Genomic DNA, 18,368 nt, shown 5'->3' with positions numbered 1-18,368 from the left:
TATAATATAATATGTTATATTTCATCATGCAAAAACTTTATCAGCATACCTGCGCATCTAAAACTCCAATTTTAACTTTGCACGTGTAAAGAAAAAGTTCGGCTTTTTTGAATGATAAAAATCATTAGCGATTTCATTGTTGATAATTTATGAATAGTCTATACTATTCATATAGAATTTTAATAATGTGCTGAGTAGGCCATAGTGATGGCTTTTATTATAACTAAAGCATTCGTTTGCGAAATCACTAAACCATCAGTATTTTCAAAATAATTTTGATTAGTGATCATTGGTCAATAATTGTATTTTATTTACAAGAGAAAAATAGTTCCATACATAAGTAAGAATATTGGCAGCACAAGCCCAAGGCCAGTGATGCCAACTTTAATTTATAGTTACATATGAGTTTTAATTTATAAGTTCATCAAAGTTGGTTACAACAGAGTTACTAAAAGAATACTATTATGGATTCTTTAATAATACATTAAGATTTGAAGTTACTTCATGTCTTGAGTCATCAATATTTTACATTTACTATCAATAAGATACTTCATTTTCATAAATACATGATCCATGAAGACAAATTTTACCAATGCCACACTTAGTTCCATCAGCAGCACCAAAACGATAATATCGTTCAACCGTCGCGTTTTCATTTTCATTACAAACTAAATCTGTACACATTAAGTCATCAAGCTCGGCAGCTGATAAGCTCCCTAACATTTTACACTGTTCGTTTGCGTCCATTAATTTTCCCGGTAATAGTCTTGGTATTTCTATACCTCCTTTTGGTTTATTGTGCAAACATGTACTTTTTCCCGATCTGAAATCAAATAAGTACACGATGAATTAATAATCCACAACTTGATATATTATTGATGTTGAAAAATGAATAAATAAATAAAATAAAAATCACCCCAAGAAATCTCGGAAATTCAATCGTGAACATGATGACCAATTCCACGACGTTGTCTTATAAGCCAAGTATGGGCTCATAACATAGCCAAGATAAGGGGCGCAAGATTTATTGTCATTATCATGATCCGCTCCCAGCCTAAATGTGGTTACAAATAAATTAAGGCTCAATAGATCAATTTCTTCATAATAATTTATAAACTCTGATCATTTCTACTCACAAATGTCCTATTTCGTGAGCAGCTGCCATAATTCCGTCATAAGCACCCAAGTCATTAACAATTGCCGTTTCAAGTACTAATCCAAAATAGTTATCTATCATACAAGCTCCTTGTTTTGTAGCAATACCTTTCAATTTAACTTGATGAACGTCTTCATCGAGATCTTCTAGTTGTAATTCGTGTCTTTAATTAAATCAAATTAAGAACAAGTCATAATTAATTAGATGAAAATTAATGTCCTAATAATTGAAATGAAATCAACTCACGAAGTCAGTGTAATAGCTATGTCATAGCTATCCAAAGGAATTTGATATTTTTGTAAATATAACCATGATTTTTTGTTCTCAATTGCTCCTGCAACATACAAGTTTCGATGTCCTCGAACATTTGATCTCATATATGAAAGGGCTTTTGGATCCTGTAAGTACATAATTTATCTGGTAATTAGCGGTAACAAGAAAATTTTTTAATTAAGAATAAAAAAAAAACCTTGAACGTTTTTATAAAATCCAAAGACAACAAAAATTTATAAATTTCGTTTTAAAATTGATTTGATAAATTTTTTTATTCGCTCACTTTTATGGTGGTTTTAGAAGCCATTAGTGTAGAAAAGATAAGTAGAAAAAAGTCTATACCCGGGTACACTTATAGGGAAGAGGCAGGAGGTCTGTCAAATTTTTAATAAAATTCGTCAACTTTTTTGGATGTTTTTTTAACGGCGATAATTTTGTGAGAAATTTTTACGGGATTTTAAATCAAAATTTGTTAAATTTATTGGCAATCAGCAAATAGACATACGGAGACACAAATAGTTTTGTGTTCAAAGTTTGCAATTCGAAAATGTATTTATCCATCATAATTATGAAGATAATAAATTACCTCAGCAATAAGAATACCAGCAATATTTAATCTGACTTTGGGTTTGTTTAAGCCTCGGAATCTCATATCGACGCCGTTGAAAAATGCTAAAAGATATGGAACCAATGCCCAAACACTGCGATTAAATAATTTGTAATATGAGTAATCGACTATCACTAATATTTCTGGGTATATTATTTTTGGAGGTTCTGATCTTTTTTTTTCTGTCAGCGCTGTTAAGTAAAAGAAAAAAAAATTAATATCATGGCTGGAAATCCAAAATAATTATTAATGGATACGTTACTAATTACTAATTACTAATTATAAAATTTATACATTAAATACTTACGTATATGACTGCTATTGTTTCTGTCAGTTCTGACTAAATTATAGTTTTCTCTATAGAAAGTACTATTAGTATTAAAACTATTAGAAGTAGATCTTGAGTACCTATTAATTCGTTTGGGGACATATCTCATTCGGTGTCCGGTAATATGAGGCGTGGGTCTTTGATAACCGGTGGTCTAAAATTTAAAAAAATTTACAACTATTATCTATTTAATATTTTTATTAAAATTAAAATTTATCTGCCAACAATTTTCGGCTGCGAATTTTAAGAAATTATTATTTTTATATTTTTTCCCTTTGTGATATTTATTGCAAGCTAGCCCACCCTTTTTGTTGTTAAAATGACTTCATTTTATGATTTTTTATGATTCAAATTTGAAGCGAAATAAGAACACTTTAAAAAATCCATGATATGAACGTCAATTAAATCTAGAGTGAAATGAAAGTGAATGAGGATCAGGTGATTTTTCATTTATTTCATCCCTAACGCACTTAAATTCACTCCAAAAAGGAGTTTATTTTAATATTAAAACTTTTTTTAAACTCCGAAACTCCAAGTGACGGAGTGAACTCGGATCGAAATAAAATCCATAATCACTTTTACTTAACTCTCGATTTTTTTATAGAGAATTAACTCGTTGTGGGTTTTGAAATTGAGCAGCCGTTCAGTCTAGCACGAAAATTACTTCCAAACGAGTTTTTTTTAAATCCACTGACAGTTTGTCTGAAATAATCTAACCCGAAATATTATCATAATCTTCAATACATTTTACACATCGGCACTAGCAAAAGCTTGAATTATCGACATCTTAATCAATAAATATTGATAGATTAAATTTTTTTTTTATATTAAGTAAGAATTTATAAATGATATCTACCGGTTTCGTGCGGTCATTAGCTTTATTAACTTCCAACGCAGAAGCATGCGCTATATCATCATACAAATTTGACATTATGTGACGTATTACCTGTAAACAGAAAGTAATGCATAAAAATTTTAATTTCATAATTCAAAAATGGATTTATAGGGAAGGAGGGGAGGGGAGGGGCAAGCAAAACCGTTTTTATTTCAAAAAAATTCAAAAAAGAAAATTTCATTAATCATGAATTTATTACGCAACTTAATCTTATCAATGTGAAATTTATTTGTAATCATAAATTATAATAAAATTTTGATGAAATTATTTGAATTAAAATTTTTTATGCTGATTTCAGATCAAAAATTTTTTTAAATAAATGTCAGATGGCCCAAATTGGTCATTACGTTTGTGCTGCCTCCGGGTACAATTTCAAAAAAATTTCTCGGGGCCCATTTTTCTCATAATTTTAATTTACAAAAAATTTGCATCTCTCCCTTTGTCTAGACTATTATTTATTTTCATAATTATAATAATTATGGATCGTAATTATAGAAAAATGAACTTACGTTAGGATGTTCTTCAATATGAGGCCGATATCTACTACGAGCACTTCTAACTGAGTAAACTGGCGTATCTAAATTTGCTATATCTCCATGCAGAGGATTGAGCCATGATTTGATGTGTTTTTGGAATCCACGTTGCCTATCAACATTTTTTTTTCGTTCTCTCGTTAAATTTTCCGGCACTAGCTTATAAGTCGGCCCTAATATTAAATTTGAATTTTATTGAATTAATTTGCATTTCAACTACATGTTCTTTTTTTTTTTTGGGTGTAACTACTATACCATAAAAACTAGCCATGCGAGTCGTAGATAATTTTTCCCCAGATGTGTTAGTGGATCTCTTAAAAAAAAAATTAATAATTAATTGTAACAAACTTGATTATGATGATCGATAAATATGAATTTGTTATATTGTTTAATATAATGATAATTTTTTATGACGATTTACCCCTTCATTTTGGTTTCCTGATACCGCATGGAGCAAAAATAGTCCGACAATAATTTTATATAAAATTTCTGGAAAAATTAAAAAAATTAATTTAATTTTTTTGTCTCGTAATAAAAAGAAATTATAATTGTCTATAAATTAATTGCTTATAATTTAATTAGTAGTAAATATGATTTATTTTTATTAAAAAATTTTAAGGAATACAAATTTTTTTTGCATCAATTTCAAAATTTTTGTTTTTTTTTTGTTTGATTTAAATTTTGAAAACATTCTACCGAAAAAAAATTTTATTCAAATAAAAAAAAAAAACTGAAAAAAATGTAATGAGTTTATTACTTTCGTGGATTTTTTAAAACTTGTCATTTCTTAAAAAACTAAGCCAACATAAAATTTAAAAACAGACATAAGATTTTGAATTACTTGAGAATAAAATAAAATTAATAATCAATAAAAAAAAAAAAAATTAATTATAAATTAATCACAGTTTTAAAAAAAATTACCACTTACCTCGCATATTGACTTTTTAAAAATAAATGAACTGATACCTGAGAGAATTCAAAAGTAAACTGATGATAATTTTATCACAAACTTCCTTATAAATCGAACGTTAATCGCTTCAATTATGAAAAAAAAACCATACGTTTACACATACTATTACTAGCTTATAATTATTTTGATTACTTAAATTCATTAAAGTCATTAGTATTATTCAAATACTATCGTACATATGAGTTAATATTTATTTTTATAAATTTATCATTATTACTTTTATGTCACTTAAATATTCAAATTTTGTAATTGTTTAGGCTGATAAGTTACTTTGTTAAGTTTCCATTGATAATTGGATGTCAATCTGTGAGTACTTTGATTATTTATTTTTTCTACGTAATAATTAGTGTAATACATTAGTGTGAATCTCTAATTTTTTCAATTAATGATCACGCGATCAAGTGAAGTGTCAACTTTTTAAGATAAAATAATAGATAATACAAGTATGTCATATTCTAATGATTTATTATAAATTTAACGTCATCGATATTTTTTTTAATAGTACAGTTGTTGAAACAGAACCATTTAAGTATTATTTGATATTTAATTACTGACGTATTAAAGTTGAAAATATTTGAGCAATGAGATAAAAATTATAGATTTAATTGGTCTAGAATTTTGAATTGCTATTTATTATTCTACGTCATATATTTAATTACTTTTTTATTAAATATGTTCTTTCAGGTTACGTCATTCATCATTTATTTTTGTGATGCAATTTGGGCTTTAAATGAAATTTTTTATTTAAAGAAAAATGTCCACTTAAGATTTGAAACTTTAGTTATTAAATCAGATATTAATTAGAAATTTTACCTATTGCATGTATTGTTAATTGCTTTCGTTATCGTAAAAAATACAACTAAAAATAAACTTGAAATTAATTGATGATTAAAATATTTTGACAATTAGTCATTTTTAATTTCATAATTTTTTAATTAACAACAAATTCCCTTATTATATAGTAAATGAGGCATATGAGACAATTTATAAATTTTAAATAAAAAAATTCATTAATTAAAATAATGGAATAAAAAAAAAATGCGCGCATTGATTTTTAAATTATCTCAATACCCATGTTTTAATTTTTATTCTACTTCTATTTCATTCATTTATTCCAATATTTAAAAAATTGCCAATTGTCAGCTATTATTCCCTATTAAAAAAATTAATGTGGGATTGCATGGAAATCCATAGGAATCCGTATAGAAAAGTATGGATTTATATAAGAATTCATGTGGGAAACCATGGGTATCTGGATTTCTTCATGGAAATTCCACAAAGGAAACCGTGGGTACCTGGATTCTCATATAGAAGCTTGGATACATGGATTTTTCTGTGGGAAATTCATATAGAAATCTGGGTTTCTACAGTATCTGGAATATCTGGATTTCTATGTCTATCGCCTATTGATTTGAGTATATGAATCACGGAGAGAAGTGAATGGTTTATTCTCCAATGTAACTTAGTAATTATTACTATGTAGCATGATAACGCAAGTTTTTTAGCCGTATTATTTATTTGATATAGTAGTTTGTCCAATTCTAAATGGTAACGCTAGCATGGTAATCATTCCTACTCTAGCATGGGAATCATTCATATGCTACATTGGAATTATTACAATTTCGATGAAGCTGCTTCAAATTCAAGGTAGTAAGGTTAATATTAAAATAAAGTTTTATAATTAAAAAATTAGGTTAATTAATAAATAATAAATAATTTTTTAACGGATTTAAAAAATTTTAACTGATTGAAAATTATTCCACACCTTCAATAATACCTTTATTTTTTATGAAAAACTATTTCATGTAACTTTTTTTTTTAAGTTGTTTTATTTTTTTTTTTTGAATAAATTGCAATCAAATGTCATTTGTGACAATTATGGTCATGTCATAATTTATATATTGAACGTATATACTCTATACAGCAGCGCTTAATATTTAAACTGCCTTCACGTTATACAACATGGGACTCAGTACCGTTCTAGCATGGCTTTGATTACTATGCTACAAAGTAATATTTACCAGTGGCATGATTACTATGTAGTATGGTAAATATTACCAGAAAAATGGTAATCATTCCCATGCTACATAGTATCGATTCTTATGCTTTAAAAAATAGGACTGGTTACCATGTAGAATGGTAATTATTACCATTTTCCTCTGCGTGATCTATGCTGGATTCCTATAGGAAACCATATGGGAATCCATCCGAAAACGCCATGTGGGAACCCACATAGGAATCTAGGCTGGATTCTCATATGAATTTTTTTGAAAGGGTTGCACTCATATAATTAAAAATTTTGAAAATCGAAAGTAACAAATATCGCGCCTTGATAATTTAAGATTGTAATCTTTGAATAGATTTTTTAAAAATTGTTGTATAAAATTCATAAAATTTTTTTATATCTAAACTGCAATTACCTCAGATTATAAAAAAAAAAATTTTTTAATATTTACATGTCAATTAAGTAAAGAAATTTTCGAAACAAAACTTTTTTTTATTAAAATTTTTGGGTACCTTTCTTTGTCCGGCCCTACCATATTATATATGTATATATTTAAATAAGAATAATAAAATACCCAAAACATCGAAAATCCAGGTGTTCAGATCAATGACAAAAAACTAGTCTACGTTGACCTTGTAGCCAGCACAGGTGTTCAAATTTGTATTAATTATTCGGTCGTATGTGATTATGTGAATTCTACGAAGCGCTTCGATGACGTGTTCGATTATTCAAATTAAATACTAACACCCATTGATGACAAAAGACAAAGTTTTTTTCACTAAATTTTTTTAACTTACAATAATTAGTAACAGATCCGTTCATTAACGCAAATTATTTATATTATTATAAAATTCATTATTTAAAATATCAGAAATAGTTAAATAAACAAACTCTTAAACAGTCAAAAATTTTTATTAAAACTCAAAAATTCATTGCACTCATAACTGGACGGTATTTTCCAATAATGTTCAAATTTAAATTTTTTTCAAAATTTTGTCTTTACCATATTTCGGTCTAGAACAATTTTTCCAACCAAAATTTACTTTTCACACACGGAAAGAAGTAGTGAAAAAATTACAGTTTATAGTGTAAAAATTGGACACTCGTATAAAAAACTTCAAGTATTATAGTTAGCACTGTAATAATCAAAAGTACTTATAATAAAATATTTACAATTATAGATACCAAATTTTACAGTTTCTAATGTTTTTTTTTTTGAACGAAACTTCATTATGAATAAAATGCTATTAAGGACTGAAAAATGGGTTCCATACCTAATAAACTTCGAAAATTTGAACTTTTACACTTTAAACTTTGGCGATTTGAACTTTGAATAATTTAGTATTTCCTTCATCAAATTTTAAATTTCATTCTTCATCATCATCATCATTTTTTAATCATCATCAAAACATCGAATTTCAAAATTCAACAAAGTTCAAATTTACCAAAGTTCAAGTTGCCCAAGATCAAATTGGTAAAGTTCATTAGGTCGATCACCGAAAAATGTCTTATATGAAACTGTAATAATTACTAAATAATTACTGCATTTCAGAAATAAAATGTATTTTCTGCAGTTTCGACGTAAATGTTCCTGAAAATCAAAACATTTTCCGCGCAACAAAAAAAAAATTGCTAAGTAAAGAATCTACTGGATGTAAACTTCTGAAATGTTCCGCTTATCTGCTGGTATGTCAGCCGAAAATCTTAGGCCACCCCCAATCTCCGGAACTACCCTTTAAGCAGTCGAATTACATAAATTTTTTTCATTTTCAGTGCGCGAAAAACGTCGGATCTTCAGGTAAATAAAGTAGAGGGACTTTGCTGATATTTGAAACCGTAATTTTTCCACTATTTTTTTTACGTGATTAAAAAAAGCCGTCCAATTAATAATATCAATTAACATCTGTTTAGGTATTTAATTATCCTATTACATTTTCATCAACGCAATCTCCATAGAGACATATTTTTCCTCGAGCACAATCAGTACCATCAGCAGCCGTCCAGCCCCAATCCGTGTAAGGCCTATTGGTTTGTAGATCAAGACACGTCAATCTCTTACAAATCTGAGGAGTAACCATAGCTACCGTGTTCCTATTAATTATTGAACACTGTCTATCTGCGTTCAATATTTTACCAGGTAACAATCTCGGTAGTTCTCTGCCTGGTGTCGGTTTATTGTAAAGACACGAGGCGTCACTACGGCTGTTGATTGACACAATTTAATTAATTATTTAAGTCAACAATATCACTTTTGACAACCGGTTCAAATATTTTTACCGCCCAAAAGTAGAGCCCCACTTCCAGACGGTTACCAAAAATCGACTATTAGAAATTTATAAAATATAATTACCGGAAGAAATTAGATAAGTCATTCAAACTGCACGGAGACCAATTGTACGAATTGTCTGAATCCAAAATTGGTGCACCAGCCATTATGTTACCCAGTTGCTTCGGGCATTCTCTATGATCAGTACCATCATGAATAGCTCCTAGCCTGCAATATTTTTATCCAAATTAATTTATTACTAACATATAATTACTAGCGTAAGTATAAATATAAATATTGTCTACAAGTGTCCCAATTCATGAGCTGCAGTATGAATTCCTCCGTAAGCTCCATCATCGTGCATAACCGCAGATCTCTGATCACCATATTCATTATTTTTTTTACAAGCTCCGCTAATCCATGCACGACCAAAAATATATTCATCATAAGCGCCAGTTCTCTCGTTTCTCATGTACAGTTGGTTTCTTAATACAGCAAAAGAAATAGAGTTTTTTTAATTAAAATGAATAGAAATTGATACTTAGTTTTTTTTCTTAAGTTTTAATTGATGCGTAGGGTAGAGGTACCATTTGTGGCCACTGCTCCATTTTTGGACACTATTTAAATTTTTAAATTGGCCAAAACTGGTACCTCTACCCTATATAAGAGCAAATAAAATTTACTTTGTCATCGTAACAGCAACGTCGTATAAATCCGATGGAATCGCTGATGTATGTCTGTGGAGCCATTGGCTACTCATTTGTAATGAAACGTGAGCATCAATTGAATCGATTATATTGATTTTTGATCGTTCTAAATAAATAAGAGCGGTCGGATCCTATTGAAAAAAAATAATCGTTTAAATTAAACTTGAAATATATAAAGAAAAAACATTTGATACCTCGGCAAGAAGAATTCCCGCAATATTTAAACGATATCTTGGATTTTGCAGGCCGCGATATTTCATATCAACTCCATTCCAGAAGCTCAATATATATGGCACAGCTTTCTGATAAGAGCCACCGAGCTGTTGGTACAGATTATAATCAACAATCACAAGAACCTCGGGATAAACTATAGAAGGAGATCCTGCAGAGCGTTTTGTTCTCGTTGATTGAGTTAGTGCTGAAAAATAAAAAAAGTGAGTCTTACATTTAAATCAAATCCTTTTATTTAAATTGTTTTTATTGTTAATATATAAAATGTATATATAAATAACCTACGAGCCATCAGAGTTGTGTTACGATGAGTTTTCGGTATTTCAAAAACAAAATGGTAGGATTGGTCCTCGTGCTCAGATTTTATATCATCACTAGATCTTCTGTACCGATTTATCGAGTTTCTTAGACGATCGGGTACGGGTGTAACATACCAGTTTTTATCTCCAATAATACCATTCTAAATACAAAAAATAAGAAACTTTTTTCTTCCTACTCAATGAAAAATATTTATTTATTATTTAATAATATAACTACCATTGCTCTGCTTCCATCAGGACGTTGATTGACGGTCATGGTAATTCTGTCATTTTTATTATGATACAACATAGATTCTATTTCTTCCATCGCCTTTATAAATAAAAATATTTAAATAATTAATAACATAGAGGGGAAGGTCGGACAAAATAGACCACCCAAAAATTTTGGTAAAAAATTTTTTTTTTAATCCCTGATTAAAAGAAACGATTCGAAACGATTTGCAAAGTTAAATACCCATAAGAAAAGTGATTCAAAAGTATTCAAAAGCACTAAAAAGTATTTAAAATTTTTTTTTCTAATCGTTTTAAATCGATTCATTTATGACTCACTATCATATTTTCGTAATTTGGGAACCCAAAATTTTTTTTTATTTTCAAAATTATTTTCTAGTGAATTTTTGTCTAAAATTATTTATTACGTGGCCAAAAAATATATACGGTGTCTTCTTCACTAAACTAAAGTTTACAAAAATTTTTTATCTTCCATATTTTTTTTTGCGTCTTTATTTACTGATTATATCAATAATCATTTTTTCACGTGGATTAGATATAAACAATTTAATTATCTTTTTTTTTATTTATTTTTTTGGAGGTGGTCCGTTTTACTCGCCAGAAAAAGAAAATTTTTCATGATAACTGGAAATTTTGATAAATAAAAAATTTGTTTGTTAACTTTTATACATACTTTTGGGTATGGAGTGACCACAATACCGCCTCTACTACTTCTTATTCCACAAATTGGAGTGTTTGAACCAGCTAATATTCCATCGGTGGGTGTAATCCATGATTTAACTCTTCGATCAAAAGCTTTTAGTTCAAAAATATGTCCTGCATTGACATCCCGCTTTTCCACTCTAGATGAATGGATCTTTACTATCTCATAAGGCGGTACTAAAATTCAATATACAGAAACTAAATAACTATTCAAACAGTAAAAATATACAAATTTTTTTTTACCTTCACTTCCGTCTGTATGAAACGCTTCCATTATTTCTTCAGTCGTCATATGATGATGTATCTATAATTATAATATTTATTAAAGTAAATAAATAATTTTAAAAAATTTACATTAATTACCTCTTGAGATGGCGCACTTAAGACAGTACTCAGAAAAATTAATTGAGTGATTAATTTTAATAAAACTAAAAAAAAAAAATTTTATCAAATTTCGCAATAAAAAAACAAACAAAAAATAACAATGATTATAGTAAAAAATAAATTTTTGAAAAAGGTTTAAAATCACTTACTAGCCATAGTGAAAAATAGAATGAACCGCTTGATGGTGTTAAGAAATCGAAAGTGAATCCTCTCGAGAATAAAAAGAACCTAATCTATTACTCCGCATGTCGGCTTATTATAAATTCTAACGTCTATTCAGAAAATTCGCCGTAAAACACTTGTCTGCACAATTTTAAATAAATCAAAATAAAATATACATATATTTCATTGTCATTTATTTATTGCTGTTTATATAAATTCAAAGTCAAAGGGCCTAGAGACATATTATGAGTTATTGTGTAAATACAATAGTTGTATCAAAAATCAAAAATTTACATTTGATTAATTTTGTAGATCTTCTGTAAGAACCTTTGTAACACCTATTAATTATGTGTTATTTATTTTTCGAACTGTTTAAACAACGGTTGCATTCGGTTTATTCAAATAAATATAAGAAAAATCGTCGTGCATTAAATTATAAACGTCATAATATTTTATGTTTTGTACTGTACGCTGAAAATTTATGAAAGCAATAATTATCTGATTGTAATAAAATTACACTAAAAAATCGGGAGTGATTACGGATTCCTCGGAGTTTAGGAGTTTTTAAGAAAATCATTCCGCACACGGAGTGAATTTGGAGTTTGTTTTTTCTGCAGCGTGATATCAGAGTGATCTGCATTTTATTTAAATCCACATTCACTCCGATTCGGAGTTTTAATATTAAAATAAACTCCCCTTTGGAGTAAATTTCACTCCGAAGGGGATTAAATAAATAAACAGTCATCCGCTTCGCATTCACTCCGGATTTAATCTGCGTTCACTGCGCAAATTTTTTACAGTATAAAAATATTGACACGATAGAGACCAATAGCAATTGTTGAAAATATATGACATTCCATGTAGGAGCTGCCAGAGTTGAACGACGGGGCCCTACTTGGCCCAGTACTGGGGAACCTAGCTTTGGCACACCTATGTTGGCTCAAGATTGGGTACTCCGTCTTGGCCGTGACGTTTACCCAGGCTTGGACCAAGACTGGGTGCCCCTGCCTTGGCCGTCCAATGGCAACCCAGACTTGGGCCAAGGTTATACCTATGGTTTAATACGTAGATCATATAAATGTATCATTTCAACATTAGTAGGTTCGTCCAGTAGCTACCGTTGGAACCCAGCAATCAGAAAGATGGCAGTTCGCGCCAGAGCCCAGCTCTGTCCCTTAGATATTTAAATGATCATGAACTCTACGAGGTTAATAATAGTAAAATTTTTTTTTAAGTAGCAACCAGAACTGGCCCTGTGTTATCATTCCAGAGTTCTACCAAGGCTGGCTTACAAGCTTGGCCCAAGGCTCTACATACTTGGGCCAAGCCTGGGCCCATCGTACTTTCCTTTCTGGGATATTTATTATTATTACTATAGGACAAGACGGGGGAGGCAAAACGAGGATTGAAAAATTTTTGATAAATAAAGATTGTAAGGACCAAAATTGGCTCGCAGAATTTTTTTTAATTATACAAAGCGGCAATAGACTGTAAAAGATTTGTGGATTGAATGCGGACTAAGTGAATTCGGATAGAAATATGATCCATATTTAATTGAAAATCGCTCCTGATTTTTTACAGCGTGCGAATATCATGGGGTAATTTGGGTCAGCAATTTTATTCAACATCTGCTTTGTGTTAATTTTAAAACCCATTAAATAAGTGGGTTGAGAAATAAATTATCTGTGAATGATTTTGAAAAAGATTTTATTAAGTCATTATTGAGTACGTTTCAAAACACTGTCATTAATTTAAACCAATCCATTTTATAAAATAGTAATAATTTACAATTTTTTTGTTTCGTTGATAATGTCGTATATTTTGTGTTAAAAATTTCAATGACTTGATTAATTTATGAGATTTTCTTCCACACACTTTCCAAGGAAACATATTTTACCTTGGCCACAACTAGCCCCATCAAAAAGCCTACCCTCCGACAATGTTCTGGTTGGACTGCCATCACTTGGCTTACAAGAGAATTTTTCGCAATTATCCTGGTACATTATAAAAGTTGCGTTCATACTTAGGACATCACAATGTTTATTTGGTTCGAACAATTTTCCAGGTAATAATCTCGGAACTGCGGTACCTTGATCTTTAATTTTGTTGTATAAACAGCTAAGATTATCCGTACTGTAACATAATAAATTAAGTGTTAAACTTGATGTTCTATTAGCCAGTAGGCCAATTCTTAAATGAATCAGCAATTATCACTATAAGTACACTCGGAAAAATTTGCGGAATGAACGCGGTGCAAATCCCGGAGTGAATGCGTAGTAGATGACTGTAGATTAATTTAATCCCCTTGGAGTAAAATAAACTCCAAAGGGGAGTTTATTTTTATATTGAAACTCCGGTTCGGAGTAGAATTAACTTCTAAAGTGAGTTTATTCAAATATTAAAACTCTGAATTAGAATGAATGCGGATTAAATTAAAATCCAGATCACTCCGAAATCATTCCGCTGAAAAAACAAACTCCCTATTTACTCCGTATACGAATTGGATTTTTCTAAAGCTACGTAACTCCGAGTAACAGAGTACATTCGGATTTAAATAAAATCCGTTATCACTCTAAATTCACTCCCGATTTCTTAAAGTGCGCTATTTTTTATGAATCGAAATAATATCAAAAAATTTACTTACGCAAATGATTGAGTTAAAGCATCCAAATTGCACTGTGACCATTCATAGGTATTAGGGTTATCGTCTCCGCTATAATATCCATACTTCGGATGGCATTGGTTATCGTGATCACCATAGTAACTTCCAAGCCTGAAGTTTAACATGTGTAAATATTTTTCTTAAATCAAATTGCCAACTGAGCGAATAATGATATATGGAAAATTTAGCCGATTCAAGCGTGACTGAGTAAAATAAAAAGGCCGTTCGGCAGCCGAAATGGAAGTAGGTTTCTCATAATATATTTTCTATTAAACTGTTAAAATAGTTAACTGTATAAATAGTTTTTTCGTAATATATCTGATAGTGCACTATTTAGATGTAAATTAAAGCTTAATAGACTAGAAGTGTAAGATGAAATCAACAAATACTAGCTCTCACAATCAAGTCAATAGTTACATGAAGACAAAACAGAACAAAAATATATAAAATGATGAGTTAAATAGTGAATAGATAATTTGAATAGTATCCGAGTGATAAGACGCGTTATATGCAGTATATAGATATATAAGCTTGCGGGAAGTTAAAAATTTTTTTTGAATTCTTTCGTTAACGGTTTCTCTTGAACGAATGAACTAATTTTGATGGTTGAGGTGGCTTTCGACGCGGCTTATAAAGATTAAGAGCTGATTAGATTTTGAAATCAATCCATCGAGCAAATTAAAAGTTATCCAAATAAAACATTTATGAAAAAATTTTATTTTTGTAATATCTCCGAACGCACCCAACCGATTAAGCTCAAATTTCTACAGCTCCAAGATATTAACAAGCCGTGTCGAATGACACCTCAACGATCAAAATCGGTTTATCCGTTCAAGAGTTATGAATATTTACATACATACGTACGTACGTACACACATACATACACTCGGATATCATCGTGAAATTAGTCAGGATAGCTTCCTAGAGCCTCAAAACGTAAAAATCCGATAGAAATTCGGTTTTTGCAAATCGGACCGAAACCAATAACTTCCCGAATTTTTGAAAATTTTCAATTTTCTTAGCGGGAAGTTAAAAAAAATAGTCGATCGATATATCTACGGGATATAACGCGCCTTGTGACTCAGATGCTAGCCACAATTTCCAACAGATCGCGCTCAAACTTGGCATACTTATTCTTTGAGCGATTATCTTGATCGATTTCGAAAATAAGCCTATTCGTTCGATAAGTTCAGGAGAAGTTGATGTTTGGTATTAAAAACAGCTAATTGGATATGAAATACCTTTGAAATCTTTATTACGATGCAGTATTATACGTACGATTTTCCTATTTCATGAGCCATATAACGAGCAGTGATCAATTTATGAGATTCCGCAACAGCTACTATCTTGGCAATGAGTTTTAATTCGTGTAAAGTTTTACATGCCCCTCCTACATATGATGTACCAAGGAATTTCGAGCCATCATATTGGGGTGAATACATCTGATAGCTTCAATACGAATAAAAAAAAAAAAATGATTATATTCAATTATTAAGTGGACTAATTAACTGATAAAATCATTTTGATAAAAAATTATAGATTGAAAGTTAAAAAGTTTGTAATTGTGATAATCTTACGATGTCATGAAAGCAGCGATATCGTAACTATCAATTGGAAGTGCTCTTTGGTACCAGTACAACCATAGGCCAAGTGTCGGCAGTATTTGCGCAGTGGACATACGTCCTGGAGGGTATTCTAATTGTGAAAAAGTGGATGGGTCCTGTTCAAATATATGTTTATTTAGTTAACAAGTGACAAACAGTAGACTAGACTGTTTTTATGTATCAAGATTACAGTAGAAAGCATATATCCAATAGTTATTTAAATTATAAAAAAAAAAAAGAATCCATAAGATTTGCTGCGCGACGAGATGTTTTGGGTTAATTACCGTTTTATTATTACATTTCACTCAAATTCAGTGGTTTCACATAAAAATGAGTGATTTAATGTAGATTGAATCACACTTTTGGTCGATCAGAAAATATTGTATTTTAATATAAAATTTTATGAGAATAACTTTAGTCAGTTAGCGGCGTATTCTTCAGCATAAGTCACATCAAAATATTTTATGGATGAAGAAACAAAAAATATTTGCTAAACTTATGCCTATTTTCATGTTATTGAGATGGCTCAAACTTAATTCATTTTTAAAAAATTATTACCTCAATTATAAGAATTGCTTTAATATTTAATCGAATTTTTGGACTCTCGAGATTTCGAAATAACAAGTCTACGCTGTTCCAATATGCTAAAATATGTGTGACAACATCAGGCACATTGCTTCCCAATTTTTTGTATAGCGCATTGTCGACAATTACGAGAATCTCAGGATAAACTATACTGGGATATGGTTTCGATTTTTTCGGATTAATTTCTGCCAAGTTAAATTATTGATAATTATTATATTATAATTTATTGTTAAATCATATTAACAACTTACGACATTTTATATTCGAGTCCCGACGGTCCATATTCAGCATCTTGTTAACTTTCTCGTTTATTTCCAATAGAGTTTTACGTCGAACAGGTTCTTCAGGAATTGTGTTTTCAACTACAGTACTCTAAATAATTAAAAATCAAGAATTTCAATCAAAATTGCATTGTATTTGAAAATCCTACAAAATATTTCCGTTGTTTATTTGCATAAGCAAAAAGACCGAAAGAGCGTTAAGAAAATGTTGAAGATAAATTTGCGAGTTTGCAAATAATCCAAACTTACGATTGTTTGTATCGGAACAACTACTTAGTATATACACAGTAAAAAAGGATCCGTCAAAATCAACACATATCGTGTGTAAAACGAACGTTTTACACTTATTTATGTGTTATTTTAACATGTTGTGAGTGTTAAAAAATGTTACATACGCATATGTTAAAAGTAAAAATTTTCCAAGAATTCTTTTGTGATGGTCGAGATTATTTTTAACATATTTTGTGTGTTGATTCGACAGTAACATATAAAAAGTGTTACTTTCGAATAAAATAACATTTTTATGTGTTAAAAAATCAATCGATTGCGACAGTTCAAACAAGATAAATACTGTGTGTTAAATTGACACACAAAAGTGTTGAAAATTCAACACACAGAATTTTAACATACGCTTTTTTTTACACTTTGACGATTCGTTTTTTACTGTGTACGTCTTGTTAAAAATTAAAAAACAAATCATTTTTTTATCGATTTCTCATTGCAGGTATAAATTTTTTGTTAGCAAGCATTGATTTATTAGAAAATTCAAGTACATTTTTAGACAAATAAATTTCGAAAAAAATATTTTTTTAATGTGTAAATTTATATTGAAAATCAATAATGAGTTTTTAAAGTACGTGGATTTTACTCTATTTTATTCAGATTCCTTGAAAAAATTATTTATATATATTAGGGTGTGTTGAAAAACAACATTATTTTTTTTTTTTTGGCACCACCAGTAATCGATAGTATATGACAAAATAAAAACTATGTCAGAAGATCAGCTCTTAAATTCAAGTTTCAGAGGTAGCTCGTCGTGATTTTTGATTTCCCGTTTAAATAAAATGAGAAAACAAAATTTTTTTTAGTTTGAAATTTTTTACCTCTACAATAGCTCATTGTACAAATAAGCCCAGGATATATTTTTGTAGAAAAATTTAACGCTCTACAAAAAATGTCTCTTTTCATTTTTTTATAAATCCATCTGTTCAAAAGTTATAAAAGCTCGAAGTCGAGTTGTAGTAAATTTCGAAATCTTTTTACTTTTCCGACGAAACTATCGGACTTATCATAAAATGTCATGAGGTCTTTTTTGTAGACAGTTTTATTTCCTACAAATTATTTATAATAAAGTTTTTTCGGATGCTGCATAATTTTCGAGTTATTTTCATTTTAATGTCAAGCTCTTAAAATCAATCAGAACACTATTTTTTTTATACATATATATAATTACCTGATCTTGATTA

General features: G+C 29.5%; 3 protein-coding genes across 3 annotated transcripts in view; 1 reads left to right on the top strand and 2 right to left on the bottom strand.

The window, feature by feature from the left end:
- Positions 1 to 10,168, top strand: part of LOC130668606 (uncharacterized) — a 153,058-nt gene extending 142,890 nt beyond the window's left edge. Inside the window, exon 6 of the mRNA XM_057470961.1 lies at positions 9,986 to 10,168. The gene's annotated coding sequence lies outside the window, so the exon portion shown is untranslated. The remainder of the gene's footprint in view (positions 1 to 9,985) is intronic.
- LOC130668576 (A disintegrin and metalloproteinase with thrombospondin motifs like) lies at positions 538 to 4,727 on the bottom strand. The gene is made up of 11 exons (XM_057470923.1): positions 4,721 to 4,727; positions 4,214 to 4,281; positions 4,048 to 4,105; positions 3,769 to 3,965; positions 3,221 to 3,310; positions 2,344 to 2,518; positions 2,016 to 2,227; positions 1,403 to 1,554; positions 1,137 to 1,319; positions 917 to 1,054; positions 538 to 823 (listed from the first exon to the last, which is right to left on the bottom strand). Exons 1-11 carry the CDS (start codon positions 4,725 to 4,727, stop codon positions 538 to 540), a joined length of 1,566 nt encoding a protein of 521 aa, XP_057326906.1.
- Positions 8,687 to 10,598, bottom strand: LOC130668575 (A disintegrin and metalloproteinase with thrombospondin motifs like). Its single transcript, XM_057470922.1, has 7 exons — positions 10,509 to 10,598; positions 10,257 to 10,431; positions 9,935 to 10,158; positions 9,717 to 9,871; positions 9,339 to 9,518; positions 9,118 to 9,261; positions 8,687 to 8,969 (listed from the first exon to the last, which is right to left on the bottom strand). The coding sequence occupies exons 1-7, from the start codon at positions 10,596 to 10,598 to the stop codon at positions 8,687 to 8,689; spliced, it is 1,251 nt and encodes a 416-aa protein (XP_057326905.1).
- Positions 10,599 to 18,368: the final 7,770 nt, after the last annotated feature.

Source organism: Microplitis mediator, chromosome 5 (assembly GCF_029852145.1).
Source record: "Microplitis mediator isolate UGA2020A chromosome 5, iyMicMedi2.1, whole genome shotgun sequence".
In the NCBI taxonomy this organism is placed as follows: Eukaryota; Metazoa; Arthropoda; class Insecta; order Hymenoptera; family Braconidae; genus Microplitis; species Microplitis mediator.
This window is presented reverse-complemented; position numbering and strand designations above follow the sequence as displayed.

What these genes read in the sequence shown, in the direction of transcription:
- LOC130668576 (XM_057470923.1), bottom strand. An exon ending in CAGGAAACCAAAATGAAGGG is followed by an intron (nt 4,106 to 4,213) that starts GTAAATCGTCAT and finishes TTTTTTTTTAAG; the next exon opens with AGATCCACTAACACATCTGG. An exon ending in AATTTCCGAGATTTCTTGGG is followed by an intron (nt 824 to 916) that starts GTGATTTTTATT and finishes ATTTGATTTCAG; the next exon opens with ATCGGGAAAAAGTACATGTT.
- LOC130668575 (XM_057470922.1), bottom strand. Translation starts at nt 10,598, where the DNA reads ATGGAAGAAATAGAATCTATGTTGTATCATAATAAAAATGACAGAATT. An exon ending in GTTGCTGTTACGATGACAAA is followed by an intron (nt 9,519 to 9,716) that starts GTAAATTTTATT and finishes TGCTGTATTAAG; the next exon opens with AAACCAACTGTACATGAGAA. An exon ending in GCTCATGAATTGGGACACTT is followed by an intron (nt 9,262 to 9,338) that starts GTAGACAATATT and finishes AAAATATTGCAG; the next exon opens with GCTAGGAGCTATTCATGATG.